The following is a 24,621-nucleotide window of genomic DNA, read 5'->3' as shown; positions in this document are numbered from 1 at the left end:
GTAACATTAGTTTTTATAATTGTGTCTTTGTGAAATCTAAATATATTTTAATCATGTTAATATGCAGCTATAGTTTAATAAGAGAAGATTGGTATTTGCCCCCCAAAAGGTGATTTTGCAAAGACTTTACAGAATTGGTCTGGAAGAGAAGTTTAGTAGAATATGGATTGAGTCAGGGGAGGGGTTCCTCTTTTTTTTTAAGTGTAATTTAAAAAAACATTGCATTCTCAGGCTACCTATAGAAGACTCAATGTTCTCTTGCCGAAACTGAGAAATCTAACTCTCTATTGTTTAATTTTCTGTGGTTTTATCGTTTATTTTTAGGAACCAAAGGAAGAAATAAAGGGGAATTTACAAATCTTCAAGGGGTAGCAGCATCTACAAATGGGAAGATATTAATTGCAGACAGTAACAACCAGTGCGTGCAGGTATGGCCCCTAATTGTATACCTTTAACCACTTACACTGATAAATAGACCTGCATAGTTTCCTACTTAAGACTTAAGATGCAAGGAAAGAAAGGGAAGCTTATGATGTGTATATAGGCTTTTCTTCAGATAGAGTTTGCATGTTCTGACCTGTAGTACTCATGACAGATGTTCTTGCCTGTCTTTCCCACTCATTTCTATGCTAGTTCACATTCCAATGAATGTAATTTGTCTTCCAGATATTTTCCAATGATGGACAGTTCAAGAGTCGTTTTGGCATACGAGGACGCTCTCCCGGGCAGCTGCAGCGGCCCACAGGAGTAGCTGTGCATCCCAGTGGGGACATAATCATTGCAGATTATGATAATAAATGGGTTAGCATCTTCTCATCAGATGGGAAGTTTAAGGTAAGCTTAACTACAACTGGCCAGTCGAGAGAAGGGATAGGAAATACAAGGTGAAATTGTCTTTTTCTTTGGATACAGATCCAATAAAATATTCAGTTGTTCATATGTAAAGACATCTTGACTTCGTTACATCTAAGTTTAATGAAGTGAGAGTCACAATGACATTGTCATAAATCTACTCATGTATGACCTAAATGTGGCTTCATTTTATAAAGCAATTAGTTTGCTCAGTTGCTTTCTTTTATACATTTTTTAAAATATTCTTTTCCATTATAGTTTATCCCAGGGGATTAGATATAGTTCCTTGTGCTATGCAGTATGACCTTGTTGTTTATCCATTCTAAATGTAATAGTTTGCATCTACTAACTCCAAACTCCCAGTACATCCCTCTCCCTCCCCCGCTCCTTCTTGGCAACCGGAAGTCTGTTCTCTATGTCTGTGAGTCTGTTTCTGTTTCATAGATAGGTTCATTTGTGCCATATTTCAGATTCCATATATAAGTGATATCATATGGTATTTGTCTTTCTCTTTCTGAATTACTTCACTTAGTATGATAATCTCTAATTACATCCATGTTGCTGCAGATGGCATTATTTTGTTCTTTTTAATGGCTGAGTGGTATTTTATTGTATATATGTACCACATCTTCTTTATCCATTCATCTGTCGATGGACATTTAGTTTGTTTCCATGTCTTGGCTATTGTGAATAGTGCTGCTATGAACATAGGGGTGCATGTATCTTTTTGAATTATAGTTTTGTCCGAGTATATGCCCAGGAGTGGGATTGCAGGATCATATGGTAGTTCTATTTTTACTTTTCTGAGGAACCTCCATACTGTTTTCCATAGTGGCTGCACCAATTTACATTCCCACCAACAGTGTAGGAGGGTTCCTTTTTCTCCACACCCTCTCCAGCATTTGTTATTTGTAGACTTTTTAATGATGGCCGTTCTGACCAGTGTGAGGTGGTACCTCATTGCAGTTTTAATTTGCATTTCTCTAATAATTAGTGACGTTAAGCGTCTTTTCATGTGCCTACTGGCCATGTGTGTGTCTTCTTTGGAGAAATGTCTATTAAGTTCTTCTGTGCATTTTTCAATTGGGTTGTTTGTTTTTTTGTTGTTGAGCTGTATGAGTTGTTTGTATATTTTGGAGATTAAGCCCTTGTCAGTCACATTATTTGCAAATATTGATATTTTCTCCCATTCTGTAGGTTGTCTTTTTGTTTTTTGTTTTTTTTTATAGTTTCCTTTGCTCTGCAAACAGCTTGTAAGTTTGATTAGGTCCCATTTGTTTATTTCTGTTTTTATTTCTATTGCTTGGGAGACTGACCTAAGAAAACATTGGTACGATTTATGTCAGACAATGTTTTGCCTGTGCTCTCTTCTAGGAGTTTTATGGTGTCATGTCTTACATTTAAATCTTTAAGCCATTTTGAGGTTTTTTTTGTGTATGGTGTGAGGGTGTGTTCTAACTTCATTGACTTACATGTGACTGTCCAACTTTCCCAGCACCACTTGCTGAAGAGACTTTTTCCCATTTTATACTCTTGCCTCCTTTGTTGAAGATTAATTGACTGTAGGTGTGTGGGTTTATTTCTGGGCTCTCTATTCTGTTCCATTGATCCGTATGTCTCTTTTTGTACCAATACCACACTGTCTTGATTACTGTAGCTTTGTAGTATTGTCTGAAGTCTGGGAGAGTTATGCATCCTGCTTTGTTTTTTTCCTCAGGATTGCTTTGGCAATTCTGGGTCTTTTATGGTTCCATATAAAGTTTTGGATTATTTGTTTTAGTTCTGTGGAAAATGTCATGGATAATGCTTTTTTTTAAAAAATACTGTCAGGTTTACCTCAATTCAATGAAAAACAACAACCTTTAGAAAAGGTTATTAAGAGGCAATTTATATTTCCCAAATTAGCCTGCAAGTTGTCATTTATGAAGTTCCTTCTACTTTCTCAGTTCCTATCTATCAGTACTTTCTGTGATAGATGATATGGGAGAAACAGAATTAATAAGACATGGTCCCTACCTTTTAAAAATGTAGAAGCCTTTTGAGGAAAAAAGACATACACAAGAGATAACAGAAAACAATTCAGTCAGCCTTTAAGCAATCATAAATTGTTTGGTACAATCTAGAACCATAGTGTTATAGTATATGATATAGGAATTGGAGGGAAAAGAAAACGGGGGCCAGCTTCATGGAGGAAATGTGAGTGGGCTACACTTGGAGGGATCCCATCATTTGACGCACTTGCTGTTACTCCCAGCATCATCCTCTGTTTCTTCATCCAGTCAGTCACTGAAGAGTAGAGAGCCCTTTGATGATGACAACAGAAATCTCTCTTCTAAGGTGTCATCAAAGAATATTGTCATCCAGCCCATTTTCTACATTTGTTCACAAGAAGATTATGAAACACTTTGTCACAGGTGTTTTGAAGGCCATGTTCACTATGCCTTCCACATTCCCCCATCCAGACTTCTCTTTCTGTTGACAACATGAGCTTTAAGTCAGTTCAAACCATTGGAATCCCAGCTCTACGGTTTATTAACTGTTTGGCCTTTGGCAAATTATATGACTTCCTTGAGCCTCAATAGCCTCATATTTCAAATTTGGATTTAAAAAATCTGTCTTACAGGATTTGGGTAAGGGTTACATGAGATTTTATTTCTGGATTGTATATGTGCCTTGTATGAAATAGGCATCGAAGAAGAGTTCTTTTCCAGTGCCTTTAATGACCCTGCCCAAAACATGACGTCTGTTTGATCAGCTGTGATTTTGGCTTCATGACCTCATACCACCTCCTGGTGGTCACTCCTTCTTTGTCCAACCTTACAGAGATGACGCTCTTCATCATCGATTCTGGAATTCAGAAGATACACGAAGTTCACTCATTAGTCTCTTATTGGAGGAATTTATATTTTCCTTTTTAAAGTCATTGGATCACCACAGTCACCTCATCATTTGTATTAAAAGAAGTTACTTATGCAATTATTCACCCTCCAGTTGGAGCCTCTGTTTTGCATGGGGCAGCATGTTTTCAATCTAGGGGAATAAAAACTGTCATCTCTAATTCCACCGTATTGCACACGAATCTTCCATTGTCATTGATGTGTTCTGTTCCACTAGAGATGTGATGACTCCGTATGGTGGCCATATACACAGGAAGTTCTCTTCCCTTTCTGCATCTCTAACTTCCTCCCCTTCTTTTCTGTTTTCATAATCGTATTTGTGGTAAGACATACCAAAATATGACAGCTTTAACATCAATAGCATGAACACTGTTTAGCGACCTCTTGAAAATACCCTTTTAGTTTGGAGACAACCCATTTGTTCTGGTTTCATACCCTAGCAAAACTATGACCTGTCTTTTCAAATTTAGAAACTAACACTAAAATAGTTATTGAAACAGTTCTATATCTAGTTTATTGAAATATTTTATATCTAATATATTAAATTGAAACAAAGGTTTTATATTTAAGAGAGAAGTGTTTCCTAAATTAAGTATTTTTCACTCAGTGATTCAGTGTTCTAAATGTAATAGGCTTTCTTCTTGGAAGAACTGGATTCTGATAGTTGGAATACTGTTGGTAATAATTGGAATAAACACGAAAGAACACTCATGCCCCCTAGAGGATTGGGGGAATGGATATGGTGTAGTTTCATCATATTCCCTTTTTTTAGTAGATACTGATCAAAACCCAAAGGGTAAAAGGATAGCAAGTGAAAACACTTTTGTAGTTTAATGGGATCTCCTCCAAGTCTGATGGCCATGACCATAAACAGAGAGAGACTTATTTTCTTCTTCAGTGGAATTCAGTAAAATTAAACAGGTGCTCAGAAAGACAAACTTTTAACACAAATGTGGATTCTCTGTATTTATTCCTAGTAGTTCTAGGGATATAATTTCTTATCTCCTTTTCTTTCTTTTACTCACCAACTTCTTAGCCCTGATTTTCATTCCTCTCTGCTTCGAATTTTTTCCTTTCCATCTTCCCTCCATCTAGGAAACTTTTGTGACCCCAGAACAGATGCAGAGACCCCTGGCCACCACATATTCTAAAATATCTCATCTCTTCGCTCTTCAATTTAAGGACCTATTTGTTGAGTTAAATACTTTCATTTAACTTTTCCAAAGCCCGGGTCTAAAATATCCTTGCTTATTGTTCTGTTTAAGATGGCGGGCACATTGTCAGGACACATTGTCTTATTTCACTTGGTAGAATCTAGTGCAGCTAAATGGGGAGTGATGAAAGGAAATGGAAGGAAAGGAGGTTTTGGTTCAACATTTAAGTTTTTTCTTTTAGACGTGCACTAGTTCTCGTATAATAGAATGGCACTGGTCCCTTATTTTCTGTTTTTATGCTACATAGTTATCATCCACTTGGTATTTTATGGCTGAGTCATTCTAAGTAACAAACACTGTTCATAATATTAGGTAGTGTTAATATTCTTGTTAATACTCAAGAGTTTCCTCTTTTCCTTTTGATCTCTACTGACATATCTTCCATTCTGACATGAAAGAAAGTATATAATTTTTTTGCAAGCTATTATAAGCTCTGATCTTTGGGCTAGATTGCAAAATCAGAATTAAATTAACCAACAGATTCCCTTGCAAGAATGCCAGTGTTTCCTTCCTAAGTAAATGTACCTCTTTATTTTAAAGAGATCAAATCTGAATCTCAGTCATTTATAAACTTACAAGATCCTACAAAGTCTGAACCTCCACTGTGGAAAGGTCCCCATCCTTCTCTCCATACTCTCTCTGCATGTATCTTCATGTGTTTGGGGGAAAGAAGGTAATCCTGCCAGTCAAGTATAATGTCAGCTGGATAGGGTGGGAGAGAAGGAGATGGTGCTTGACAGTCTCATTTATCCTTCAGAATCTGCACGACCCAGGAGGTAAATAGCATAGCTGCCAGTTTATAGATGAGGAAACTGAGGTTCAAACTGGTGAAAGAAAGGATGAGTTTTACTCTGAAATTTTGATCCTGGTCGACTGGACTAACTGTGGTGTCATAAAAGTAATTAGGAAATCAGGAGGTGCTAGTTTGGGGTTTCTTTTTTTATCGTTTTTTTTTGGTTTTTTGGTTTGACATTGGTTGAGTTTGAGGTGATAACCTGTAAAATAGGCCATGACTAAAGATATGGATTTGAGAATCTTACACATGGAGGTGAAAGTTGATGCCATAGCATAAATGAGATTTTAGAAGTGTGTAGAGTTGTGCTGTCCAATATGGTAGCCACAAGCCACATGTGGATACTGAGTTCTTGAAAGGGGGCTGGTCTGAATTGAGATGTGCCATGAGTGTAAAATACACACTGGATTTCAAAGATTTAGTCCCCTAAAAAGAATGTAAAATAGTTCATTAATAATTTTTATATTGACTACATATTGAAATGGTACCTTTTTGTTATATTGGGTTAAATAAATACATAACTAAAATGAATTTTCTGTTTCTTTTTCTGTTTTTTGTTGTGGCTACTAGCAAACTTTAAGTTACATATGTAGCTTACATTACATTCCTATCAGACAGCATTAACAGAGAGAGGGAAAATAAGGGAACTAAAACAGAACCTTTGAGAATGTAATTTTTTTAAAGTTAAAAATTTTAAGTTAGAAAGTAACACATGCAAATAGGTTTTTCAAATAAGCCTACAGAGAAGTATAAAATAAGAGTTTTTCCTACCGTCACTAATATCACTTTGGAAGATATAAACACTATTTGGTTTCTTACTTTCTCTTCCAGGAATATGTACACATACAAACACATATTTAATACAGATGGGCTCAGACTACTCACTGTTCTGTACCTTGCTTTGTTCAGTAATATGTCTGAAGGTCCTTCATAAAAGCACAGAGAGGGCTTCCCTGGTGGCGCAGTGGTTTAGAGTCCGCCTGCCGATGCAGGGGACACGGGTTCGTGCCCCGGTCCGGGAAGATCCCACATGCCGTGGAGAGGCTGGGCCAGTGAGCCATGGCCGCTGAGCCTGCGCGTCCGGAGCCTGTGCTCCACAGCGGGAGAGGCCACAGCAGTGAGAGGCCCGTGTACCGCAAAAAAAAAAAAAAAAGCACAGAGAGATCTGTTTCGCCCTGACCTTTTCCGTCCTGGTGCCGGGGAGGACTGCCGTCCTTGCCGTCCCTGTCACCTCCCAGTCCCTCTGGCCCACCGCTCCCTCGCCTTGGGTGCTCCTTCTCCTTCCTTGACCTGTCTCATCAGGTTGTTGTTCCACATGGCTTCTGAGATGGCCTATTGAATTCTCCCAAATCTACCAAATTGAACATTTGACACCAGTCACTTTAAAAACGGCACAGTAGACCGTGCAACTGAGATGTTGTTGAGGGTAGGCGCTGTGTCTAACTCATCTTTGTCTACCAGGTGCCATGTAGTGGGTGCTCTGTCAGTGTTTGTAGAATTAGTGAATAAATGGGTGAATGAGTAAGGTACTACTTGATAAATACTCTAGAAAATGGAGGTAGAAAAGTAAAGGTATAAGACATGTATCTTGCAACAAACAGACACCTATATGCATACTATAGTCTATTCAGAAAAATGAGTAAGATTTTAGATGCATATGGTATATGTTTAATAGAAACCTAATGCTTTTTGTCATTTTAAAATACTGTGAAAACTGGAATCATCATTATTACCCTGTAACAATGCTAGACTGGAAGTTAATATATTGAACAAATATTTGTTGAGTACCTGTTAGGCGCCAAGAAGTGTGCTAGGCTCTGAGTACACAGTGCTGGATAAAACAGACACGATTCCCACCCGTGTGGAACTTAATTGTAGTAAAGTTCAATGGCAGATGCCTCGCAATTTCGATATTAATTACGACATATAATAATGACAGTGACTGCTTTCCTTTAATGACTGCTTGACATGTGCTATTATGCTCTACACTAAACACTTTACCTACTTTATTTTACTTAATACATATTCCAGAAATATCAATGGAAGTGACTGAAGTCATTTTTTGACATTTTTAATATATAAGGAGTCTGAATCTTAAGGAAATTAAATCCATTTGTACTATATCAGGTGTGTCCGAAGCAAGTGACAGGTGTGGGACGGTCTTCCTACTCCTCACCCGGTGATCTCTTGCTATACCACACTGCCTCTTTACAAGGGAACTGTGGCCCTAGTTAAGGAGATTCTAGAACAATTTTGGTAGTGATTCCTTAAAAAAATGATTTCCTATAAATATCGGTAACAGATAATGGATGTGACAAAGACAGTTTTCCAAGGCAGACGCTCATCGTGGCACTGTGCACCTCTGTTTGAACAGTCAAGTAAATGTTTGCTGACACCAGTGTCTGTCTTCATGTTCTGTAGTGCTTTCAACTTCATTTCTGCACTTGTTTCTAACAGACAAAAATCGGATCAGGAAAGTTGATGGGGCCCAAAGGAGTTTCTGTGGACCGCAACGGGCACATCATCGTGGTGGATAACAAGGCGTGCTGCGTGTTTATCTTCCAGCCAAACGGGAAAATAGTCACCAGGTTTGGTAGCCGAGGAAATGGGGACAGGCAGTTTGCAGGTACACTCGATGGTAATATGTAAACCCCCTTTTTTATGCCTCTTCTGCTCACATTTGCATGATGTTGGAGCATGTTGAAGACGCCTCATCCCCAGTGTTTTTGCTGGCTTTGGGAAAGACACTGGGGATGGAATCTAAGCGAAAGCATGGTTAGATGCTGCTCAGTGACTCCGCCCACAGTAAGTTCAACTGCAGCCCGTGTGTGGCTTTTATTGGTGGCAGTTTACAACTCAGAAGTCTAACCTTCGAATATTAACATTAAATAAAATATAAGCTTTAACAAAATATTTTTTAAATAAAAATGTTTAAGGAACCACGGAGAACCTCCGGGTTCCACCTAGCTATAGCTTTATTTGAAGAGCTTCTGAATGAGAATACTTTTCACCTGTCTAGGTGATTATAAGCGAGCAGGAATTTAGAACATTTGCCAAGCACAGGAAGGGTGGTCTCTTTTCCTTCTTTTTCTGGTGTGCCACTTTGCAATCACTTCGTTTTTTACATCTGCAAGAAGAGGCTGAAAACAGTTGATTACTTTTCTTTGGGAAAGGATGCTTTCGGCCATTCGTGTTAATTTGCATAACCTTTCTTTATGCTTTGTCTCCAGTTCTGCCAGGCTCTGAATGTCACCCAAAATTATAAAGTGGGGGTTTCTGCTCTACTTGTAAAAAATGTTACATATTGGTGCTAAGAGTTACCACGTCTCTCCTCGTTGAGAGCTGAGGGTCCTATGTGACTACCAGGGAAGCTGGCAGATGTGACTTTCAGACGGTGGTGCGGAGAATGAATCCTGATGCTTATTGCTCATTCCACTTCATGAGGGCTGCTGGAACTCTTAGCTTGATCTGGAAGAAGGCAGCGTAGACAGTCACAAGTGTAGAATGCTATCGAATTCGTGTTATCTGGAGCCAGAGGTCAGGCTGAATGACCTTTCAAGGGCTGAATTTACGATTCTTTGTTCTTTCTTAAATAACTAAGTTAATATATGAAGTTTCGTAACTACTGTGTTGTTGTAATCATTTTAGTTGTTATGGTCATCACATATTTTTTCCTATCTTTATTTCAGGTCCCCATTTCGCAGCTGTAAATAGCAATAATGAGATTATTGTTACAGATTTCCATAATCATTCTGTCAAGGTACCATAAACACATCAATTGTTGTTAACTTTTAACTGCTTTTATTGAGGACTCAGTCTGGGAGAAAACATAACACTCATATATACACACAGGACCTAGGGGAGGTAGCCGAAAAGAGTAGATTTTTGTTTCTCCTTAAAGATGCGGGTTTTAATTTGGACATACAGACTTTGGAGAGTCAGAAAAGTGAACAAAATATGGTGGCAATAAGTTTCTTAATTTGAAACGTGTAAATGGAGATAACTTGAAAATGAAATTCAAAAAAGCAATTGCTTGGGGGCTTCCCTGGTGGCGCAGTGGTTGAGAGTCCACCTGCCGATGCAGGGGACATGGGTTCGTGCCCCGGTCCGGGAGGATCCCACATGCCGCGGAGCGGCTGGGTCCGTGAGCCATGGCCTCTGAGCCTGCGCGTCCGGAGCCTGTGCTCCTCAACGGGAGAGGCCACAACAGTGAGAGGCCGACATACGGCAAAAAAAAAAAAAAAGCGATTGCTTGAACTGAGAGAGGCAGAACTTTCTGAAGCTTAACGTTTCGTGGCTATTCAGGAAATTAAAATGGATCACTGTCTTCAATTTTCTGCATTATAAGACCTTTCAAAGAAAATTAGATATCAGAACTCTGCTACAGCAACAGATGTGGGGAGGGAAATAGCCCTGGCATGCGTTCATGTAGTATATTTCATACATCTTAGAATCCTTTCACACGCTTGGTGTTCCTGAGAAAACAATGCCCACCCCCTCTACCAAGTAGTGTAGTACATCTTTCTTACTAGGTAGAGGAGAGAAGAGAGATTTGACCTTTATTATGAGCAAACCAGGAAATACTAAAGTGACTGGAAACCAGTGTCTCACTTACCGAAAAGAGAAAATGTTTAATAACATTCTAGACCAAGCTTCTCAAAGTGTGATGTGTGTTCCATTGAAAGGGAGTCCAAGTGGTCCTGGGCAGTGCACTGGCAGACATTTTTCTTTTAAGAGTTGTGTATATATTTTTAGAGTAACCTTCTGTTTACATCAAGTCATACTGGTTTGCACTTATAGAAGTGATACGAAGTTTTCCTTGTAAGGAAATTCATTTAAATTTTTTAAAGTGAGGCATTTCAAATGTGAGGGAGGATAAGACAACAGCATAGGTGGTAAAAGCCAATGACTAAAGTTTGCACTTAGAGACAACCATTGAGCAACCAAACTTTAAAAACAATTTGCCATTGTTGACGGCAAGAATAGCTAGATGGGGATAGGATTTTAACCCCCTAAGGTACTCTCTCTTCACTGCTTCGTTTCCCCAGCTCTTCCTGGAAGAAGGTACTTTGAACCTGAGTAAATGGGAAGGCCTTGAGCTTTTGAGATGGGTGTCAAGTCCCTGTGCAAAGAGGAGAGCACAGTGGGCCATGGTGACGGGGCAGGACGAGGGGAGATGGTGCCCGCTGCTGCTTACTTGTAAGGCTGCTTCCTGCCATGTAGTCTCTCCAGAGTTGCTACCATAGTGGTGGGGCTCCATCCTCATCTCCCCCGCCTCCCTCAATGCCCAGCCTTGGTAAGAGGAAGAGGACAGTGGGAAAATCTTTGGAGGAGGAGAGGAACAGAGAGCAAAGAGGCAGCAGGGCCTGGGCTTGTGAGGGTCCTCCCAGGGGGCTGTGGCGGTCCTGTGTGATGAACATAACTATAAAAGGATAACTTGGCTTCCCGCCCTTCACTCTCTTTATAGAAGAATCCTTCATTTAACTGTAGCGCATTCAACGAGAAGAAAATGCATATAGATCTTAACAGTGTCAAAGGCCAGCAAAGCCTGGCATAGGTGCTGCCCACCCCCACCAGAAGACAGTGATGTTAATCAGCTTGCTCTTTTCTACTAAGCACACCTGTGGCCTCAGAGCCTTCCCCGTCCCAATGCCCCAGGCAGCTCTCTGAACCACCTAGTGTTGGTATGTGGGAGTGCTCCTGTTTACCAGCCCTGACGGGTGCTGGAGGAGGAAATAAAACATGTGAGTGACCAGAATGCAAGGCAGGAGCAATGAATGACTTTTAAAAAATAGGTACATATAAAGTCCTAGAGGTATCCAGAAGAAAATACATGTCCATTGCTAAGATCGTCAGGGAAGACTTCCAAGTGGAGGTGGTATTGAGGTGAGCAGAATTTTGAAATCAGAAAAGGATTATCGTCCAACTTATAAAAACTTGCTATAAAAATCTGTTATCCAAAAGCAAAGCTATAAAAAAGATTTCAGCTCATACTTCTGCCTCTTAATATGTTTTCATCTGAATAATTTATAAATAATGGAATGACATTTTTAGATGGGAAAAATAGAAAATATGTGACATCATTATTAAGATTATGAAAACACTTTAAGTTTTCAGTAGTGTAGAGGCAGTTTAGTTATTTAAACTCAATTTTCCTCTTATTTAGAGGGAAAAAACCCAGTCATTTTGTTTTTTCTCTTCTCTTTGACAGTTGTTGTCATATAGCTTTTATGGAATAGTTGGGCTTTTGTTTCCTATATAACTCAGGGCAGTTAACAAGAGTTCTAGTATTCAAGTCACTTCTCTGTTGGTAAATGTAAAAACCAGACCTATAGGTCAGGGCTAATGAGTGGGCTAGCTAGTTCTTCAGCTACCTTCACTTTAGACCTTTTTCTCATTGCAAAACAGTTAAGACTAAATTTGGCCTTCTCCAGTATTTCACAATGGAGCAGAAGCATGTAAGCTGTTTGAATTATGCCAAGGAAAACATACTAACTCAGAAAGATAAACACAAAAAAATTATTTGTACAACTTCTTTTTTCATATTTATTTTGTATTGGAGTACAGTTGATTTACAACGTCGTGTTAGTTTTCAGGTATACAACAGACTGATTTGGTTATACATGTATGTATATATCTACCTATTCTTTTTCGGATTCTTTTCCCACTTAGGTTATTACAGACTATTGAGTAGAGTTCCCTGTGCTATTGAATAGGTCCTTGTCGATTGTCTATTTTATTTATAGTAGTGTGTATATATTAATTCCAAACTCCTAATTTATGCCTCCCCCGTACAACTTAATAAGGGAAAGATCAGAGAATAATCAGTCGTGTCCTCGCCAGCGTACAAATACTCCTTTTGGTCTTTAAAAGTAGAATGTTTATGTGAAGGAGATAAAAAGAATCAGGAAAGATTTTAAATGATATTTTAGGAAAAGCTGGTTCCCGTCTCTGTCCTTTCCAAAGAACCAAAGAGGCAGCTTACTTACTTGGCAGGTATGTAATTAATTCAGGAAGTGGTCATGACATTTTTTTACCTTAAAGAAAGTTTAAGCTTTAGAGATGGAAGTGTCCCACTTTCCCATCATGAGAAACGAAAAGAGGGACTTCCCTGGTGGTCCAGTGGTTAAGACTCCATGCCTCTGCTGCAGGGCATGTGGGTTCGATCCCCGGTCAGGGAACTAAGATCCCGCATGCTGTGTGGTGCGGCGGAAAAAAACCCAAAAACCAAAAACAAAAAGACAAAAAAAGAAACTAAAAGAAATAGCATCATTTTAATCTTTTATAACCACAGAGATGGCAATAGGAGAATCTCTAAAAGGTCCTGAGATCATCTTCAGATTAGATCTGTGCTCAGACATAGTGACCTCTCTCAGGTCCATATCTTAGGAACCTTACCCTCATGGGTGCCTTGTATGTAACATTTTCTGATTCATTAATGAGTACTTCTACATATGTTGCATGATAACGGAAGCTTAAAATAATTCCCGAAGACTTTTCAAAGTATCACCAGAATCATCGAGATAAAATCATGCTTACTATAGACTTATCATTAAGCACATATTAAAATTTTAACTCTCTCAAGATTAGTAATCTGGGTAATCTGCAGTTGATACATATACAGTAACACTCTATTAATAAGAATATTTAATTAAGCACAACAGCCCAGTGCTTGACCATATCAGATATTAGAGACTTGGAGAGTTTTTAAGAGTTCTGTTTAGCCCCGACTTCTGTCAGCCTCCCTCTCTTGTAGGCTCTATTCAACAAAGCCTTAGGGTCGTGTAAACTCTCTATTCTAACTAAAATATGTTCTGAGAAAGTCTATTTTAAAAAGTCCTTTTCTTATTCCTCACCGGCTGCCATCCCACACACATACACGCACATATGCACTCACTCATTCGATGAATTTTCCTTATTATAAATGTGTGGTCCAGCCTACCACCCTTTCTTGTTATGTTGACTTAGTAAAATGGTAGTAAATTCTGAGTATCTGGCTTAACAAAAAGCTCTTACTTTCCGATTCAACTTTGAGTGATCATCCATCCTGTTAGAAATACAATGCCTGTTCTTGAAATTAGCTGTTTATTTAAATGCAGAAAGAATAATGTTGGAAATTACAGCTCTACTTACTCGTATTAGCTTATGTTTGTATATATTTTATAATTTATAACAAAAGTCTTTTCACATAGTAATATAACCAGATATAAGCTAGAAAAAGAAGTGGTTAACAAAGGCTAAATCAGATTTAGACCGTAAATTGGGGAACCACAAGTGAATAGAAGTCTAGCTTATAGACTTCCCCCCTCTTTTTTAAGAATGTCTTAAATAACCTGCTCAGATATTTTTAAAAGCCATAATGTTTGCTTAACTATTTTAATTTAAAATAAAATAAACTTAAAATATTTCATACAGGTGTTCAATCAGGAAGGAGAATTCATGTTGAAGTTTGGCTCAAATGGAGAAGGAAATGGGCAGTTTAATGCTCCAACGGGTGTAGCAGTGGATTCAAATGGAAACATCATTGTAGCAGACTGGGGAAACAGCAGGATCCAGGTAGATTAAAATACGGATTCATTTGTTTAGAGTGATTGGTGTTTGTTGAAAGTGGAGAATTGTCTGTACCCCAGACTGGAATGTTTTCCATTTGTTCATTGATTAGGTAATTAGACTGTAAATAATCCAACTAAAGAAGGTGGAGTAGAAAAAAGTCAACATATTACCATAGTGAAACCCTCTAAATCAGGGATTCTTAGCGTGTATCCCACACACCCCAAAAGCATTTGTAGCTAGAATTTAAGAGATCCACTGAACAAAAATATTACATCATTATTTTTACTAACTTCTAACTGAAAATTATAATTTCCTTTAATTATGAATATAGGCAATAATCACAGTACTTATAGTAATACCTATAACTTTGTCACCAAGAGAAATTACAGAAATTTTTGTATTACAATTGTAGACATCTCGAATTATCATTTATACTGATCACTACTTAAAAATTACAGTCATCATTAGACCTATCGTTGTTCCTTGTTATTTAATGTGTTAATTTAAAAAGCACCCATATTACTATATCACAGTTCTGTAGCACTTTGATAACTCTATTTTAATGTAATTGTTTTCCTTTATAATCCCATGTATTTTGTCTTATGCATTTAAAAACATTATTTTGCTAAATAACCCATGAGTCAAAGAGGAGGTCTCAAGGAAAAGTTAAAAATATATTGGAGTGAATGCAAATGCAAATATTGCATATCAGAGTTTGTGGAATGCAGCTAAAACATTGCCGAGAGGGAATTCTTTTCCCCCAGCTCTATTGAGATGTAATTGACATAGAACACTGTATAAGTTTAAGGTATACAGCATGTTGATTTGATACACTTATATATTTCAAAATCACATCACATAATTACTATTTCTTTTTTTGTGGTAAGAACACTTAGATGTACTCTCTTAGCAACTTTCCAGTACATAACACAGTATTATAACTGTAATCAGAACCCTGCACATTAGCTCCCTAGGACGTGTTCATCTTCTAACTGGAAGTCTGTACACTTTGACCAATTTCTCCCCTATCCCTACCCTCTGGTAACCACCATTCTACCTGCAAGGGAAACTAATAACACTAAATGCTTCCATTAGAAAAGAGAATATGTCTCTAATTAAGAACCCAAGCTTCCACCTCAAGAAGCTAGAAGGAGAAGAGGAAAAACGGAAAGCAAGCTCAAGGAAGGAAATAGTGAAGATAGTATCAGAAATCATTTACCTTCAAGAGGAAATCAATGAAACAGTTATTCTTTGAAAAGATTAGTAAAGCTGACAAACCTCTAGCAAGACCGAAAAGGAAAAAAGACAGAAAATGCTAGTATCACTACAGACCCTGCAGACATCAAAAGAATAGTAAGGAATTCTGTGAACAACTCTACATGCATCAATTTGGCAACTTATATGAAATGGACCAATTTCTCAAAAAGTACAAACACCTCAACTCACCCAATATAAAGTAAATAATTTGAATAGCTCTACAGCTATTAAGGAAATTTAAAAACTCCCCCAAATGAAACCTCCAGACTCAGAAAATTTCACTGGAGAATTCTACCAAATATTTAAAGAAGAGTTAGCAGCAGTTCAGTTTCTTCTAGAAAATAGAAGACAGGGGAACACTTTACAGTTCACTTTCCAACTCAGCTTCTGATACCATGATACCAAAATCAGACTAAGACAGTACAAAAAAGAAAAGTACAGACCATATTCCTCATGATTATAGATGAGGAATATTTTAATATTCCTTAAAATGTTAGGAAATAGAATTCAACAATATGTGAAAATCTTTCCATGGCCAAGTGTTTTTTTTTTCCAAGAACGCAAGGCTGATTCATTATTTAGAAATCAATGTAATAAAGGGAGAGTTTTTAAAAAATCAATGTAATCCACTCCATTAAAAGGCCAAGGGATAAAAATAATATGATCATATCAGTTTATGCAGAAAAAAGCATTTGATAAGATTCAATACCTATTCATCATTTAAAAATCTCAGAAAACTAGGAATATAAGGAACTTTCTCAATTTGATAAAGAATGTCTATGAAAACCTACTGCTAACACCATACTTAATGGTGAAAGAATGAGAACTTTTCCTCTAAGATCAGGAACAAGGCAAGGATGTTTGCTCTCACCATTCTTGTTCAACATTAGTGCTGGAAGTTCCAACCAATACAATAAGGAAAGAAAGGGAAATAAGAAGATTACAAATTAGAAAGAAAGAAAGAAACTATCCCTATTTGGAGAGAACATGACTGTTTACATAAAAAAATATCAAGGAATCTACAAAACAGTTCTTAGAACTAATAAGAGTTCAGCAAGGTCACAGGATACAAGATCAGCATACAAAACTCAATTGTATTTCTATATAGTAGCAACGAACATGTGGAAACCAAAATTCTAAATACAATACCACTTAAAATTGCTGAAAAAATGGAAATATCTAGATATAATAACAAAGCATGTCTAGTATGTGTATCTGAAAGCTCACATGCTAATGAAAAAAAGAAAAGAAGATCTAAATAAGTGGAGAGACATACTGTGTTCATGGATTGCAAGACTCAAGAAAAAAGTCTGTTCTCCCCAAACTGACATACAGGTTTAACACAGAATCCCAGCAGGAATTCTTGTAGATATAGACAAGATTATTTTAAAATGTATGTGGAAAAGTAAAGGGACTAGAATAGCTAAAACAATTTTGAAAAAGAAGAGAGAGGAATCCCTGTACCTGAGTTCATGACTTATTATATAGCTATTCTATAGCTGCAGTAATCAAGACTGTGTGATATTAGTGGAGGGATAGGCACATAGGTCAAGGGAACAGCATAGAGAATCCAGAAATAGACCCACATGTGTGCAGCCAACTGACTTTTTGACAAAGGTACAAAAGCAATTTAATGGAGGAATGGTAACCTTTTCAACAAAAGGTGCTAGAACAATTAAGATCTCCATAAAGGAAAGAAAATGAACCTCATCTTATGTAAAAGTTAACTCAAAAAAGATTATAGATTTAAATGAAAAGTGTAAAACTATAAAACTTTTAGAAGGTTCTAAGAGAAAATCTCTGGGACATGGCTTGCTAAAGAATTTTTAGACATGATACTGAGAGTATGATCCATAAAAAACCAAAATCAATAAACTGGACTTTATCAAAATTAAAAACTTTTGTTCAGTGAAAGACTCTGTTAAGAGGATCAAAAGATAAGCAACAAACGGGGAGAAAATATTTATAAACCACACTATCTGACAGAGGACTTATACATGGAATATATAATGATTTTCAGAATTCGACATAAAAGAACCAAACAGTCCAATTAGAAAATGGGCAAAAGACATGAAGAGTTTCACTGAAGAGGTTATAAACATGAAAAGATATTCTATATCACTAGACATTAGGGAAGTGCAAATTAAGACCATGATGAGATACTACTACACACTTATTAGAATAGCTAAAATTAAAAATATTGATGATACCAAATGCTGGTGAGCATGCAGAAAAACTAGATTTCTCATACATTGCTAGTGTGAATGTAAAATGACAGTCAGCCTTGAAAATAGCTTGGCAGGTTCTTAAAAAATTAAGCATACACGTACCATACAACTCAGTAATTGCACTCCTGGGTATTTATCCCAGAGAAATGAGAAATTATGCCCACAGAAAAACTTCTACATTGTTGTTCATAGAAACTTTATTTATTATAGCCAAAAATTTAAAATAACCAAGATGTCTTTCAGTAGGCTAATGGACAAACAAACTGGTATATCCACACTATGGAATAATACTCAGCAGTTAAAAGGAACAGAGTGATGATACCCTCAACAACTTAGATGCATGTCAAGGGCATCATGTTGAGTGAAAAAAAGCTGCTTTCAAAAGATCACATGCTGTATGACTGCATTTAGGTAACATTCTCAAAATGACAATTATAGAGAAGGAAAACATGTAGTGGCTGGCGAGAGTTAGAGATGTTGGGAGAAGGGGAGTGGGTGTGACTATAAAGAGGCAGCATGAGGCGGATCTTTGTGATGATGGAATAGTTCTGTATGTTGGTTGCAGTGGCTACATTAATCTATACTTGTGATAAAATGTACAACTATACACACACATTCCAATGTCAGTTTGCTGGGTTTAATATTGTACTACAGGTATAGAAGATGTAAGCATTGGGAGAAACTGGATGGAGGGTACGCAGAATCTCTCTGTACTATCTTTGCAACTTTCTTATGAATCTATAACTATTTCAAAATAAAAAGTGAACCAAAAAAGAGAGTAACAATAATTAATTCAAGTATGTTTCCATGGTTTAGGAATAATGGTATCTTGAATGGCATTTGGCATTTTGATTGAATATAAATAGTAATAAAACTGGTTACATTCTGGAAAAAAAGCTATTAAAACACTATTTTGAGATGGGCTCTATAGTCTTTGTCAGACTACCAGAGGGGACCATGACACAAAATTTTGCTTTTCCTCTAAATTAAGAGCCAAGCTTTTCAGTCCTCACTGAAGAAAGACTTTTCTTTTCTCCCATGTCTCTTGTGTAGTCACCTGCATGTATCTAAACATGCATTTACAGACAGGGCAATTCATCCTCGCCTGTGTGGGTCTGTGCAGTGCACCTGGGACCACAGGGTGCTCTGGGTAAATCTAGGAGCATTCTGATGTTACTGTGAGGACAACAGCTGAGCAGTTGAATCTGCTATAGGTATCCACTTCTCAGGAAAAGGGTTGACACTTTAAACGTAACACTGTATGCTTTAATTTCTCTAGTATATTTATCTTGCTTAATTATCGCAGTGGACCTCTACATTTGGAAGAGGTGTGTATATCTGATGGGAAGCCAGAAGCAGACAGGAAACGGAGTTTACAAAGCAGTTCTGTATAGGACCACAGATGCTAAGCTGTTTATATTGAGGCCCTCATCACACCTGCCTTTTGAAACACCCTACGGGCCAGCCAGAATGGTTGAAAGAAACCAGCCTGGGCCTGGGAAGGAGGAGTGTTCCTCTTATTTCCTCATAGCAGAAGCTTACAGACCAAAAAAGACCACTTTCTATCGAAACGTACATGTGGAACCCTTGACTTCATATAACTTAGTCTTTTCTGAAAAGGAAAAAAGTAATTTCTATTTTCTCATTGCACATTGTGACTCAGGACATTCTTGTGTGGTCTAGTTGCTGATTTTTCTCTCTTATGATTGGGAATAAGCTTAGAGTGAGAAATAAGGATCTTTTCTTCTTCAGGCAGCATCCAGGTCCATTCCCCTCACATGTGACCACTGCAGGAGTATGAGTGAGATCCTATGGCCAATGGCACATCGCTTGTCAGTGACTGGGGGGCATAGAGAGTGAGGGGAGGGAGAGCGAGGTAAGTGGAGGGCAGGGTTTTCCGTGATAGTGACCTGAACAAACCTGGGGGGTTGCACACATGCTTCTATACTAAAAGCATCAGCATTAAGGGTTTTCTAACCCCTATTTCATCCTATTACTGTAACTTTTCCTATTACACTCTGACTTTATATTTACAGGTTTTTGATGGAAGTGGATCGTTTCTGTCCTACATTAACACATCTGCTGACCCACTCTATGGCCCCCAAGGCCTGGCCCTAACTTCAGACGGCCACGTGGTGGTTGCAGACTCTGGAAACCACTGTTTCAAGGTGTATCGGTACTTACAGTAACAGTGGGCAACTGGACACCCCCTTACAAAGATCTTACACATAAACTGGAATGGATTTCTCAACGCAGGACCAGATTATACTAGACTTTTCATGCTAGAAGGAATCATCGGTGAACTTTCCAAGGTTATTTCTGAATGTAACGATTTCCTTAAAAACTGCATATCTGATTTCCATAATCCACATTTAGGGTTGAAAAAAAGAAATCTCTTCTACTGAATCTATAAAAACTGCAGAGTTTTACACCTGTGAACTATGGCTTATAGGACAGGGATTTATGTAGTTAAACTAATTTTGCAAATCAAATAAGCATTAAAAAGCAACTAGAATATGTAAAGGTATTTGTTAATCCTGTGAGTGGTAGCTTTTGCGCAGAGCTTCCAAAAACAAAACAAAAACAAAATCTGTTATAGTTATATACTTTATTTAACCTCGGTCACAAGACCCAGGGGATCTTCTAACCTCACTTTTACAGTAGGTATTACCCTTGTGACTTTTTTTTGGTTATTAGTAGCTACATATAAATTACTTTGGGAAAAACGGAAACTGTCTTGCAAAATCCTCCCAGCTGGGATTAGCAAGCGTCTTGAGTTTAGCACTTAAAAAAATCAATGGAAATTTCACATCCTTTCTGAGTTAGAGCAAAGATGTTCTTCATGTGTTCTTCTCATCTCTCTCCTGCTCACCTTGTATCAAAAAACAAAGTTCATTTTCAGGGAATCCTGAAATTCCTAATACTTTGAAAAGCATATTACACCAGCCCCATTAACTCCAGATTAATGCACTGGAATGTAATGAAGAAAAAGTCAGTCACATTTTCTGTGCCACATTCTCACATGTGTCTCTCCTTTTCCACTTCACGAATGCGAAAGCTTTACCTCCTGCAAAATGTCAGCACATGTAGTAGGACACCAGTATCCTAGGACAGAGAGCCATAAGCAGCCCTTTGGAGGACTGATGGTGTCAACCAAAGGCATGTGATTGATCAATGGTTTCCTTTTAGAAACAAGTGTTACCAAAGTTGTGTTATCTCAAAAGCATTACAGGTAAGGGCATGTTATGGTTATTTATCATTGTCTAATGACTAGTAGAGGCATTAAAGGACTATATATACATGATTAGGGTAGGGTAGAATGTATCATATATAGATATATATAGCTGAATCTTTGGTGTTTTGAAATAGGCAGCACTCTGAAAGACAAAAGCATCTTCAGCACATTCCTTAACTGCACAGTTTAAAGCCGTCCTAGTAGAGCAAGCCCTAAAGCAGATGTAATTTTTGCCATTTTCCAGGAATGCTTGTATCGGCTGACTTTTAGTCAGAAAATGGCCTCTGTGCTTTCAAAAACAAAACAAAAAACAGGTCAAAAGAAAAAAAAGTTCAACTTGAGTTACATTTAACTTTAAGTATAAATGCATTTTGAAAAATGTTAAGAATAATTTAGTCAATCTAATACTGTAAAGTAAGATGTGGTCTATTTCCACTGTTTAATTTTCTACTCAGTTCTACCAAACAGGGTATCATGTTTGGCATTTTCAGTAAGGACTTTGGGACCTTTTTCACTGAAAGCACCTTAGAACTGTACTATAAGAAAACATTTCCCACATATATAACTATATGAATGTGATGTTTCTTGCTTATTAATTTATAATTCAGCCATTCTCTTATATAGGACTTTTTTAAATTTAGAAGGGAAATCTTCCAATTATCTATCAAATTTATTATGCCCAAATCAACCTCTGAAAAAAGTTTTTTTCAGGAAGATTTACATTTAGGTTTAGTATTTTTTTAGTTAAGTAGAATTTTCAAAATATTTGAGACTGTCCGTGGTAAAGTTAAATAAATCAATGACATTTTTAGAATGTTAAACTAAGACACTGTTTCCTAATGTCAGTGAAATAAGTCTTTGAATTTAAACATTCATATTTAATGAGCGCTTACTGGGTGCCAGAAGCTATTCTAGGCACTGGGGATAAAGTAATGGATAAAACAGACAAAAATCCCTGCCCCCTTGGAGCTTACACTCTAGTGAGGGAATTTCATTTTACCGTTTATTAACATTCTGCATAAAAGATAAGCTAGACCCTTGATAACTCCTGGAATGTTTAAAAGGAAACTTTTTAAATTGGTTAAATGAATTTCAGTTTATTTTCACAAGTAAAAATGGCTTCCTATGTAGATTCTGTCATAGGCCATTGATCTTAAGACTAGTTTACTTAAACAGGTTTTTTTGCACGTTTAAATTATACTTGTGAATTTAGAAATTAACCAGCCATCATACCATATGAGACTGGATATCCCGATAGTAGATTGAATACAAAGCTACTTTCTTTACATGTCAATATTGGAATGAAACTGGAATGAAAGAAGAGATACTTTGATTCAGACCTGTTCCACTGTCTGTTACTAAAACACATGCTATGGGCACTCCAGGAAACACTATATATCCCCCAAATATGTGTAATCATATATGTTAAAGTATAGATAACATTTCAAATTTGGATACATATGTGCATTTACTGTATTAGTAAGCATATTTTAGGGGGAAAAGTGCTGCTGATAAGATAGGAATAGACAAGATTTAAATGAAACTTTGTCACATTCTTTGAAAAATGGTTTCTAGTAAACTGAGAAGGATAGTAAATAAGTGACTTTTTTTCTGGGCTACCATTATTGTTTGATTTCTCTTTGTCAAGTGTACAGAACCTGTCATACATTCACGATAAGTAGCACTGAAAAATTACCCATTCAGATTTCCCCTGGGCACTTATGGCAAAATGTTGCCAGTTAGAATGTAAAGGTAGGTGACAGTGCATTCCCTCCCCGCTTATAGATATTAGTAACTATATCTGTGACACAGACCTCCCCTGCTGGACACAGGGAGGTGGGTGGAGAGTCACTTCACCACCTAGAAACACATGAATAAAAAGCCTTTATGACTGTTAGCCATTTTTAAAAAAATGGTTCTTAGTATCTTGATCAAACTTTAATCTCTGGTAACTAAAGTCCCCAAGTTTCCTTCTTTTAATTTACTCTTTGACTAGATTTGAAGCAAATAAATACTAAGAGGTCCATGGAACTAGAACACACTTGATTCTACTACTAAATATACAGGGTATGTCCTAACGGAGTTAACTGGAAAAGCAGTACGCTAGCAAGTGTCTATGGATCCTTAACACTGAAGGGTTCACATAAATGCTTTGGTAATACCTATTGAGTTAATTGGAGAAAATAGCAAATAAGCATCAGGTAATCTGAAGATTACTTCAGATGGGAAAAATCTTTATGTACATTTGGACTGTATCTTATCCTCCCTATTCACCAGCTTCTGAAAAAGGAGGAATATTTTTAGTATAATTTAAAAATAAGACATTTCCAGGTAGGATAAAATTGAAGTTATTTGCTGCAAACATTGTCTAATTTTGCTTAAAATCAAAAGTTGTAATACTGTTGCATTCTGTAAATGTTGCAGGGTTTTAAACTTTAAAATTATTTTAATATTTTTGATAACTAGGAATCTAGCATTGCCATAAAGGAAATGAAGTGCCCATCAAAAATTTGGTATAAATAAATAATTTTTTTTGTTTTAAATGACAGTAAGCCACAAATCATGATGTTAATCTTAAACTTTCTGAAGATGAATTGTGTGGCAGTGATTGCGTGGTCTATTTGTGGAGAATGTATGAAAGCTATTAATATTCTAAAACAGATGAATAAATTGGCTATGTTGTTCCAATGAATGTACAGCACTTCCAATAACTTTTGAAAGCAACACAGCCTTAAACTCAATGTTTTTGCTTTATGACATGGGAATGTTCTGTCATGAGCAGAGTGTATTCTTAGAATTCTTTATATCATTCTCAATTCTATAGCCTTTCAATCCTATGTATGAGTATGAGGGGTTTTCACTTGCTTTTTTTTCTTTTTAAATTTTGTACATTCCGCCTTTATAGGTCTGTTTCATATGTTTTGTGTATAGAACACTAAGTCTTGCGCTCTCTGACATTGATACTGATAATATTCTCATCATTTGTTCTTTTATGAATAAAAATGCTGACTGCCTATTTGAAGAAAAGAATGAACGCTGTGCATTAAAGTGTTTGTATGTTCATAGCTACCTATGTACCACAGTATTTTGGATGCTTTAGTCTACAATAAATCTTTAAATTAATTCTGTCTTGAAACATAGGAGAAACAAGATTCATGTGTATATCTTTACCATGCACAAAATCTCAAATCATCATAATAAAGTTTGTTTTCTCCATTTCCAGGGTGAATGTTTATTTATTTAAACATTTAAGCTATATATTGTCCTCTTTCTTAGTGAGGGAATAAATGAAGGTATGTTCTAGAATATGTGGAAGATATCAATACCTCAACCAAACTGTTTGTACTAGGGAGAAAAAGTTTAGTTAATGGGATTGTTTTCGTAATTTCTCTTTCTGATAATTTGTTGTTTATATACAGAAATGCAAGAAATTTCTATATATTAATTTTGTACCCTGAAAATTTACTGAATTAATTTATTAATTCTAATATTAATTAGTTCTAATAGATTTTGGTGGCATCTTGAGGATTTTCTATGTATAGTATCATGTCATCGGCAAACAGTGACAGTTTTAATTACTTCTTTCCAATTT

The 24,621-nt window shown here is 36.9% G+C and overlaps 1 protein-coding gene across 5 annotated transcripts in view; it reads left to right on the top strand.

Annotated features, from left to right (window-relative positions):
• TRIM2 (tripartite motif containing 2) overlaps nucleotides 1-19,983 on the top strand; it is a gene marked incomplete at its 3' end in the record, with an annotated part of 52,587 nt that extends 32,604 nt beyond the window's left edge. For 4 of the 5 annotated variants that reach the window (XM_079698143.1, XM_079698142.1, XM_079698141.1 and 1 more), the window contains 6 exons: nucleotides 325-428; nucleotides 667-834; nucleotides 8,214-8,382; nucleotides 9,446-9,516; nucleotides 14,172-14,312; nucleotides 19,831-19,983. In XM_079698143.1, coding sequence (XP_079554269.1) covers nucleotides 325-428; nucleotides 667-834; nucleotides 8,214-8,382; nucleotides 9,446-9,516; nucleotides 14,172-14,312; nucleotides 19,831-19,983 — 806 coding nt within the window. Of the gene's footprint in view, nucleotides 1-324; nucleotides 429-666; nucleotides 835-8,213; nucleotides 8,395-9,445; nucleotides 9,517-14,171; nucleotides 14,313-19,830 lie in introns of all 5 variants that reach the window. The other variant, XM_079698140.1, reaches the window with a different exon arrangement.
• Nucleotides 19,984-24,621: the final 4,638 nt, after the last annotated feature.

The sequence above is a fragment of the Hyperoodon ampullatus genome, assembly GCF_949752795.1.
Source record: "Hyperoodon ampullatus genome assembly, chromosome: 1".
Taxonomy (NCBI): domain Eukaryota; kingdom Metazoa; phylum Chordata; class Mammalia; order Artiodactyla; family Ziphiidae; genus Hyperoodon; species Hyperoodon ampullatus.
This window is presented reverse-complemented; position numbering and strand designations above follow the sequence as displayed.